The sequence below is a fragment of the Scardinius erythrophthalmus genome (assembly GCF_964197995.2).
Source record: "Scardinius erythrophthalmus genome assembly, chromosome: 17".
NCBI lineage: Eukaryota > Metazoa > Chordata > Actinopteri > Cypriniformes > Leuciscidae > Scardinius > Scardinius erythrophthalmus.
In genome coordinates, this window is record NC_138237.1 from 6,430,349 (window position 1) to 6,441,159 (window position 10,811).

At 37.5% G+C, this 10,811-nt stretch overlaps 1 protein-coding gene across 1 annotated transcript; it reads left to right on the forward strand.

The window, feature by feature from the left end:
- The first annotated feature begins 3,087 nt into the window (after window positions 1–3,087).
- Window positions 3,088–9,810, forward strand: LOC308705999 (small ribosomal subunit protein RACK1-like). Its single transcript, XM_081391367.1, has 8 exons — window positions 3,088–3,346; window positions 4,421–4,592; window positions 5,551–5,698; window positions 6,517–6,612; window positions 6,885–6,995; window positions 7,622–7,762; window positions 8,767–8,877; window positions 9,673–9,810. The coding sequence occupies exons 1-8, from the start codon at window positions 3,238–3,240 to the stop codon at window positions 9,736–9,738; spliced, it is 954 nt and encodes a 317-aa protein (XP_081247493.1). The 5' UTR covers window positions 3,088–3,237; the 3' UTR covers window positions 9,739–9,810.
- The last annotated feature ends 1,001 nt before the right edge of the window (window positions 9,811–10,811 follow it).

The window sequence follows — 10,811 nt, forward strand, 5'->3', positions numbered from 1 at the left end:
ATTTTAAATTGCAATGATATTTCACAATATTAATATTTCTACTGCTTTTTAATCAAATAAATGCAGCTTTGGTGAGCAGAAGAGACTTATTTAAAAAACATTCAAAATTTCTACTGACTCCATTGTTTTGAACAATAGTGTAACCAGAAAACACTGTATAAAGTTCTTTAGATTTTTTAAATGTTCTTCACACAATAAGAAGAAAACAGTTGTTTCAAGAACTTTCCACTGAAAGGTTCTTTCGGAACCAAAAATGCTTCTTCTATGACATCACTGCAGAAAAAGAACCCTTTTGGAACATTTGTGTACATGAGCTTATATGAAACTCAGCAAACATCTTCAAATGAGACTTGAAACATGTGATGCAGATGTCCGAGTCTCCAGCCTTCATCGTGTGTGTGAGAAACGGAGCAGTTTTCCACTGTGGTCTGATGAACTGAGAGACTACAGCGTCTAGTCAACCTGAACTCTAGAATCCACTGTAGAGTTTTGAATGTGACTGAAGTGCGGCTTCACTTTTAAGAGTTAATTTCACTGTATGAACATTCATATATGTTTTTGTGTGGCTATAGTATGCACCAGTGTTATTTTAGTATTATTAATAGAGTTTTTTAAAGTCCCCATGAAATCAAAACCACTACCATCCAATCAACTCCCTAAAGATAAAATCAAGCCCCGCCCACATTTGATCTGGTTTGAGAAGCCGTTTCACACAGGGGGGCGGGTTTCATATTATTTTGAAGTTTCCCCTGGCGCTGCCATTGATTAGCAGACCATCACCTGCTGTTAGCATTCCATTGACTCCCATTCATTTTGGCATCACTTTGACAGCGAATAACTTTACATCTGAGGCTTTTGAAGACTCCATTTGTCCATTATTTATTTCAAAAGAAACACGACAATGTATAAAAGGCTCCTATACCTTGTAGCTTTCGTTATGGCCCCGTAGAAGCAGTTTTTGTAAAAATAGGCTAACGATTGCGTCATAACCACGCGACTCTCTGTCGCCCAGTAGAGAGATTACCGTATGGACAGGAGGAGAAGCTTTGGGGGGACGTGGAGGCAAAATGACAAAATAATCAGAATACTTAGCAAAAGTTTCTCCTGCTCCTAGCTCATGGACAGCTCATACTCACACTCTCCGTCTCTGCAAGTTTCGGAAGGGAATGATTCAGATTTCTCTTGGCACAGCTACTAGAAGACAGACGGTTTGCTCACGTCACATCTACGTCGTCAAGCTCAGTTTGAGTCTGCGCAGTCGCTCAGCCATCAAGTGAGTGCTTCTAATTGACTTCACTTTTCTCCGTTGAATCCAATGGGTTCGCTGTGTCCAGTTTATATACTGTCTATGGTTTCACACTGATATACGTCACAACAGGGAAGAAAAGGCGAGCGCAACTTCCGTTTCCCGTCGACTTTAGTTTTATGTTAAAATGCACGCCACAGAAATAACATGCATTTATGCATTTTGTTGCTATAGAATGGAGTTATTTAAGTATCAGTGAGATACTATTATAGTTTTCAAAAATATTTTAATTGGAATTTATTTTTGTACCATCTGTTTTCAGGTTAATTTTAGTTAAAGTTTTTGTAATTTTGTTGTGTTTTTGTCGTTTTTCAAAAAAATATGCTTTTTTTTTTTTCAGTTTTAGTTTTAATTATTATAGCCATCAAGTTAAACTAAATGAAAATGAGAAATGTTGCCTCGGCAGCCAACTGAAATCAAATATTTTTACATTTTTAAGTAACTAAAATAACTCTTAAATAAAATAAAAATTAGTTGTCAAAACTTTCTGGGAAAAAAATAAATAATAATCATTGGCAAACAATGCAGTTTTACATGCAACGTGTGTTGAGAGCTCATCGAGGTCCCAGATGGCCTTGTAGTCAGAGAGTTTGAGGTAAAACCCGTCTGAGTTTTTCTGGTATGAAAATAGAAAGCCAGGAAGAGGAGGAGAAGATCTCTGAGCGTTAGAGAAGGCCTGTGGCTGCAGTATATTAGTTCTCGAGGCAGGAGCCACCCTGAGCGGAGAGCTGGAGTCGAGAGCCAGACCAGCTCATGAAAGGGTTGTGGTTTTGATTCAGGGGGGTCAAGAGACCCAAACTCTCCATCTGAACGCAGATGTGCTGGCCTGGCTCTCTCCTCTGCTGACTGCTTTGTTTCATGGGCAAGGACAAAAGCATCTCCCCAGAAACATTTATAGGCCTGCCTAATTATATTAGGGCTGACTGGATGTAAAAAGCTGCAAGAGGGGCCTTTATCTGATGGGTGTGCTACACCATACTCTTCTTCGTTTTCGACATAGACCTATTATTTCATCTTTTTAAACCCAACGATCTGCTTTTTTTAATGTGTTGCTTTAAATGTGTGCTCTTTAAAACATGTCTAGACATTTTATGTTTGATACAATCATGACATGAAGACATTTTTAATGTGACTGGATCGTCTAAAAACTTTTTTGGAGATCTTGAGCGACATCTTGTGGAATTTTGTTGAACTCCTGCACTGTACTTTCTGTCAGCCACCGCTAGATGGAGACGTATCATAACACATGCGGAAACTCAAAGGTCCGCGGTCAGAGCGACATGTCCACGCAGGTTTCCGTAGTGTAGTGGTTATCACGTTCGCCTCACACGCGAAAGGTCCCCGGTTCGAAACCGGGCGGAAACAACGCATATCCTTTTTTCTGCTCGTGTTTCTCACAAAATGGAAAACTCGAAAATAAGAGTCGACAAAATGTGGACAAAAAAGTTACATCACCAAAGAGTTCTGAATGTCATTTAATAGTAGAAGTGGATGTACATTGTTTTTTGATGATTTTGACCCCAGTCAACTATACAATATTTTAATACATCTAGAAACTTGTTTGTATATTATTATTGTTATTTATTATTATTATGTTTTTATGTTAAATTATAATATATGTTTATTATCACATTATTTTTATTATTATTTAGAAAAACGTCGATTTCAAATGTAATGTTTATGGTATGGTTTCGAATAATTTATGTTGTGAAAAAAATATTTTATTTTATTATTTTACTAAAAAAAAACGACTTAAATCGCAGCTGCAGTCGCACTACAACTCCCACAAGGCACTGCGCCGTCTCTGCTCAGGCATGAATATGTACTTCCGGCGTGGAGCCGGTCCTTTTCCTGTGCTGTTAACTTGAGTATAGCGGCGTTTCAGTCCGTCCAACTCAATCTACAGCCATCGACCGGTACCGAGCGCCGAGATGACCGAACAGATGACCGTGAGAGGGACCCTGAAGGGCCACAACGGCTGGGTGACCCAGATCGCCACGACCCCGCAGTTTCCAGACATGATTCTGTCCGCGTCCCGAGGTGACAGATACACCCAGCTTTACCGCCCAACCACAGCTGTCTGACGGCAGTTAGCAAGAGTAACAAGTGCTGTGCTGGTACCATGGTACAGTGAGGATAATATCCGATGATAATACCATGGTCGCATGCATATATATATATATATATATATATATATATATATATATATATATATATATATATATATATACATAGTGCTGCTGAATGATTACAATGTTCATTTACCATGGTGTGTGTTCAAAACATGGTATTACAACGATACCATGACCCTGGTAGTACCATAGTACTTTTCAGGAGAGGTTCAAAAGTTGTAAAGTTCTGCCTTTCTTACAAAAAAGTAACTTTACTGTGCTGGTACCGTGGTACAGTGATGGATAATAGCATGGTATTGTCAGTTGTTTATGTGTTATCATAATGCTGAACGATTACAGTGTTCATTTACCATGGTATTTACATAATAGTCCAAGGTACTTAAACTAAAATATGCCCAAAAATATGGTATTACGGTAACACCATGGTACTTTTCAGGAGAAGAAAGAGTCACAATAAAGGATGATAGTAATGCCTTCCTTACAAAAAAAGTACTGTGGTTTTACCATGGTACAGTGATGCTGTTTTAAAGCAATCCTATGGTACTTTGTTGAATTTCATGGTTCATCATGGTACTTTTTTTGCTGTTGTTGTAAAAAATAACTTTATTTTAAAGTGTTTTAGTAGTATTTATTAAACGCGTTTACTGTTAGTTTCATGTAATTATGCATATTTTACTGTTATTATATGATGTGTAAAAAAAGAAGTTCACATTAAATGACAGTTCTGCACTAATGTGAGTGTTCATCTGGCATTAAACTAGTTAGTAATTGCATTCAAATGCATGAAATCTGGCTTTAGTTATAGTTGGTTATTATTAAAGAAAATGCTGTTAATGATGCGTTTTGATTTTTGAGGGATGTTTTGTTGAACAGAAATACTGTATAAAGCCACATATTTATTTAACAATGTTTGACTACTAACTGTACCGTCCCGACAGCCCTTGCTCTAATATCTTCATGTCTCCTGCTCTTGTTCCTCTAGATAAGACTGTCATCATGTGGAAGCTGACCCGTGACGAGACCAACTACGGTATTCCTCAGCGAGCCCTGCGCGGACACTCACACTTCGTGAGCGATGTGGTCATCTCTTCAGATGGGCAGTTTGCGCTGTCCGGCTCGTGGGACGGGACTCTGCGTCTGTGGGACCTCACCACGTGAGTACGAGGCTGTCGTATCGGCTGATTAAAGTTAGAAACCGCTGATGATCAGGCCTGTCAATCAAAAGGGGGCGTAAAAACGTGTCACTGAGTCTGAATTTTTCGTATTCGTCATTCATTGGCTCTGAGTTGTCAAAACACCTTCATAATGCTGGATATGGATGCAAAAAACGCAGAATTTTTTTTTACGACAGACAAAAGTTTCAGAGGCAGTGTGTAAATGTGATTGACACCACGTGAGGTTTTTATTTTTTAACGTGCGAAAATTTCCGACGAGAATGCAAGGACCTTAATAACAGTTATAAAAAAAATAGCGATATCATACACTTACCTTTTTACACACACACACAGGAGTTATCAGAATTTACTTATGTTGGCTGTTAGTATGTTTGTTTGTTTGTTAGTCCTGTTTATTTAGTATTTTGCACATTTATATAGTGTCATTTATTTGTGTTTGCAAAATATAAAAATATCTATGTGTTAAAGCTGGCTCTATTTGACCGTGTGAATCACTGGTAGTTCAAGCTAGGGTTGCCAGGTCTGCATTTTTTCCCATTTAATAATCTCAAAGAGCTTGTGCCTTGTTTCTTCTGATATGAAACGAGTCTCATCTTTCAAATTCTGTCCATTTCATTTTGAAATTCAAACAATAAATGGCGTTTTGACAGATCCTCAACTAAATCGGTCTCCATGCCGGCGTGACGAATCCATCGGGACGAATGGATTCAATGTTTTGAATGTTCTGATCCAGCCTGACTTATGACCTATAATCGTTCACTGTGATTGATTCTGGTTCTCCCAAGGTTTTTTTCTCCGTTCTGTCTCCTGATGGAGTTTGAGTTTCTTGCCACTGTCGCCTCTGACTTGTCTAGTTATATTCAGCAATATTTCTGAGACTGCCTGCTTTGGATAGCCCTCATGTTTGTGACCTTTTGCTCTTCGAATGTTGTTTTAGTGGAACCACGACCCGTCGTTTTGTGGGCCACACCAAAGATGTGCTGAGCGTGGCGTTCTCCGCTGATAACCGTCAGATCGTGTCCGGCTCTCGGGACAAGACCATCAAGCTGTGGAACACCCTGGGCGTCTGCAAGTACACCATCCAGGTGAGAGGAACCGTGGGTTAGTCTGGGTCAGCAGTGACATCTCAGCCTGATCACTGACTTAACCCTGTAAAGCCCACCGCATCATATTTCAAATGCAGCTTTCTAAGGCCTAGAAATGATCAACATGATCAAACTGAAAAACCTGTTGCACACAATCTACTGCTTGCATTCTGTCGTACGATTGATAGTTAAGACTTTTTTTGGTCTGCTTTTTTTTAGACTTTTAGTGTAATTGTAAAAATGTCCATCAGCTCATGGGTCACCTGTCTTTTTGCTGTGAACAAACATAACTTTTATACTAGTAATGTTTCTAGATAAACACTTACTGGACTGAAGCAGCGTAGGTTTACTTGATTATCCATTTAAAAAAAAAAAATTTAGTCTCAAATATGATCATCATTGTAATACATTCCATTATATGATTTAAAACTACTTACTAAGACATATTGGCAGATATAGACAGAGTAATAACTGATATTTATGTAAGTCTGTTATACTGTAATAAGAACCTCACTGATTTACATTACAAGCTATCAGACTTTATGGCCGTTTAAACATCAGCATCTGCACCAAACTGCATATTTTTGCTCAGTTTGAGCCTCTGAACAAAATGATACGAGCCATAAAAGCCTGATGCGTCAAATATGATACTCAACAAAAACTTTTATTTTTTTAATTTGTCTAAAGGTTTAATTAATGGCTCCATTTAAGAGTTTTTTTCAGATTTTAATTTCATATGTCAGGCTTGACAGGGTTAAATCTGTTAGCCGAGCTGATGTGTGATCGATCCACACTGAGATGCTTGTGTTGTTCCTCAGGACGAGAGTCACACCGAGTGGGTGTCCTGTGTCCGTTTCTCCCCGAACAGCAGTAACCCCATCATCGTCTCCTGCGGCTGGGACAAGATGGTGAAGGTGAGAACTAACACACCAGTGTTTAGGTCAACTCATTTATATAGAGCTTTTCACAGTTCACATTGTTTTTAAGCAGCTTTACATAAAAATATGGCCGTAATAACGGCATATTTTCAGCGTATATTTTCTGCTTTTTTTTCTCTTTCGGCCAAAAACCTTTTTTCGACTGAATTTTGATGCATCCCTAATTTGTTTTTCCTCACATCTCATATTTGTTCCTTTAGGGGCTCCATATGAGTGACTTTTCACTGATAGTGTTTTGTTTGTTTCAGGTGTGGAATCTGGCCAACTGCAAGCTGAAGACCAATCACATCGGTCACACGGGATTCCTGAACACCGTCACGGTGTCCCCCGATGGCTCCCTCTGTGCATCTGGAGGAAAGGTCCGTTTCACTGTTTATGTCCAAATCTGAACGTTGAACTTCATCGAAATGTATAGACAAGGGGTTTTCAAACTGGGGTCCAGTGACCCCCAGGGGACAGAGAGGAAACAATTGAAAAATACATAAAATAATAATAAAAAGTCAAATAAATACATTTTTATAAATGCTTTTAATTTAAATTAATACAAAACATAAGAATCTAGCATAACAGAAATCAAATATTTTCAATTTTTAATTGGGTCTTTTTACATATAAAAATAAACGCATAATCAAAAATAAGCTTTAAAAATAAATGTAATGTAGCATAACACAAACTAAATGATATCAATATATTTTACACATTTGTAATCTAGATTTTTGTTTGTTTACAGTATAAATTGGGTCTTTATTTATGAAACTATATAGCTGCCTTTAAAGTTTTTGGATTGGGGTCCAATTTTAAGAATGAGGATGATCATTTTCAGTCATGTTGATGAAAGACACAATGCTGCCAACTACCATTGAAGCGAAACCTTTGAGGCTAATGATTGACCTTCACTTTTCTCGGGCAGTTCTGTGCCCTCGTTATGCTGGATGACTTTATAAATGATGTGGAGGTTTGACGTTCCCTGTGTCTCTGTCTTCAGGATGGACAGGCCATGCTTTGGGATCTGAACGAAGGCAAGCATCTTTACACGCTGGACGGCGGTGACGTGATCAACGCTCTCTGCTTCAGCCCCAACAGATACTGGCTGTGTGCCGCCACTGGGCCGAGCATCAAGATCTGGGTACGATCAGCTTTCTGTCCTTTTCACATCAAAACATGTTCTTGGCTGGATTGGGTCAGTTTTGTGATGCTCTAATTTATTGTAGTTTCACTCATTTTACATTAAGTATCACAACTCTGCTTCAACTATGCATTTTTATATTGGCTTTATAGCGGTTTCATTGAAAAACTCATAATGGTCAAGTGGCGATTTAGACTGGTGATTTCAATTCATCAACATTGAAAATCATTGTAATATGTTATAAAGATGGCATTAGTAAATGGTATTGGTAAGTTCAATTCAATTTCGTGAATTGTCGAAGTTGAATTGTCCATTTCATTTGTGTCAGTACTTAATAAAGTCCCCCTGTAGTAAATCATTTTATACCTAAAACTCATCTTAGATCACCAAAATGACAACAACAACAAAATTTGAAAACTTAAAACAGCTTGAATGTAGGCCTAACTCTACACCCTTGCTTCATTTAGTATACGCAGATCCATGAATATGCTAATTATCCCTGAATGTCAGTGCAACACGTTAAATTTAAAATGTACAAGTTCTGTTTATTTTGGTGAATCGTATGTATTTCATATACTGACTTTGATTTAGCGATTCATTTGTGTCTCCACTGAAAATCAACACCGGAAGTCATTGCAATTTGTTACATTTAAAAAAGACAACAATGGAATTAAATTTGGCAAGTTCAATTAATTTTGGTAAATCATTCTCAAATTATTCTCTCTTTTGTTTAACGATTAATTTGCCACCACTAAAAAAGTTAATCATATATATATAACATATATAAACCTTATATAAAAAGATTAAATATCATACACTAATAATCAACTGTAAAGTAAACTGTGCAGAAACACAGATTTTTAAATAGATTTTTATTTGCAATAAACATTTTGAATCTACTTGAATGAATATGAAGATTAATCTTTGACTTTCGAATGGTTTTGAAATGGTTCCAGTCACTCTTCTCACTCTCTCTCTCTCTCTCTCCCTCTCTCTCTCTACAGGATCTGGAGGGAAAGATCATTGTTGATGAGCTCAGACAGGAGGTCATCACCACTAACAGCAAGGCTGAGCCGCCCCAGTGCACGTCTCTGGCCTGGTCTGCTGATGGACAGGTAAGCGCTTCCCACAGACCCTTGCACACTTGAACGTGGCGCTGTTTGTTGTTTATGTGTGGAACTCAGAACGAGGAAATGAACTCAACGTCGTCCTTCAGAATTAAAGGCAGGAGTTATGATTGATCACACAATATGATTGACAGCTCTAGAGCAAATGTGCTCTCTGACTCATAACACACACACAGGGAAGAAAATGGCGCTCTATGTGTTGTTTCAAGCTCTTCAAACCGCATAATTTAGCGGAAAATAAAGAGAAATAATTGGTATAAAGAACATTGTAAGAATAAATCTGTTCTCAGACACCAATGATACCACTTAAAATCCATTTACTTCTCTGTTCTTAACACTTTTCTTCTGTGTTCACACTGGTTTTCAAAACAGCGCCACCTCTCTCACACTTTTGTGCAACAGCAGAGGCTCGTTTCATCGCTGGCTGAGGGGGAAAAAAATCAACACAATAGTCGAGAAAAAAAAAAAAAAAACCTTGTTTTGTCATGCTGCGATTGATCACGCCCAGTGTGAATAGCTCCATCGAGATCCATTGTTTCAATTCAAAAGTGTCATTGCGACGTACATTCGCGCCGTTTAATCGCACTCAGTGTGAAAGGCCCTTTAATGTGTGTGATGAGGTTACTTTGCAGATAATCAGCATTGGTTCGGATGGTGCATCTCTGGGTGATTTGTGGCATTAGTGTATGAGTGCAGTGGATAAACTTAAATATAAACCAGTGGACAAACAAAAAGGCTATATTAATTATATTTTTATATTTATATGTATTTTTTTTTCCTCAGACTCTCTTTGCTGGATACACAGACAACCTGATCAGAGTTTGGCAGGTGACCGTCGGAACCCGATAAAGAAGTCGATTCCAAGAACAGAATACAACATGTGGAAAAATTTAATACAAAATAAATGATGAAATGATGAAAGGGATCTTGTCGTTGTTTTTCTTTTGTGTTAATAATGGCAGTTTGCTGTACTAAATCAGTGCAATTCAGCTGTTCTCTTTGTTATAAAAAACTGCATTATATTACTCATGATTTAATGCCATATTGATCTACTTGAGGCTGTTTATGCATCAGTTTGGGACTTTTTGTAGAACAGTTTAATTGGGTAGAAAGGAAAGGCTGGATTCTGTGAATACTTTAGTAAAGCATTGACAATTTCAGATATCTGGTGTCTGATTGTTTCTTACATAAAATGTTAAATGTCTAATTGTTTTTGTTCAGTGCTATAAAATCACACCATGTCACACTTAAACCTTTAGTATTTTAGGTCCGGGAGTCTCTTTTACTCTCACTTTTCTTTGTTTTTACTTGGGAAGCTGAATACAGCTTATAAGCAACTTATCAGTTTAAAGTCTGATTCAAATTAAAGCACCCATATGCAACTTGTAGTAACTGTGGCAAAAGAAATACATTTATATCATGCAAAGGATGTGTCTATAGCAAATGCATATTAACATGCCCTCGAGGTCATTTGAAAAAGTTGCCCTAAGTTAAGTAAAAATGGTTAAAACATCTTGTTTTAGATAAAAAGTTCTTTACAAATTTTGCTTTATTGTCATTAGAAAATGCATGTGTTGAGAGATTGTACTAAAAAGTTCTGGGTGGTGCTTTATGGTATAATGATAGTAATGGTGACATACTGAATGATATCCACAAAGCAATAGTACAAAAATAAATAACGTTTACAAAAACCCAAACCTTTTAACTCTTACATTGAAGCGTGCAAGTACACTGTTCCCATAGTCAAGGAAAACCTAAAAAACAAATCAGAGAATTTTAAATCAAGATTTTCCAGGATTGAAAGGTTCGTGAAAAGAGTTTCAAAGTTATGAAAAAAATCGAAAGTTAACACATTCGTGTTGTTTTACTCGGCTATAAAATATTTAAGACTAGAAATTCCTTAGTGAGTGCAGTCCTTCATC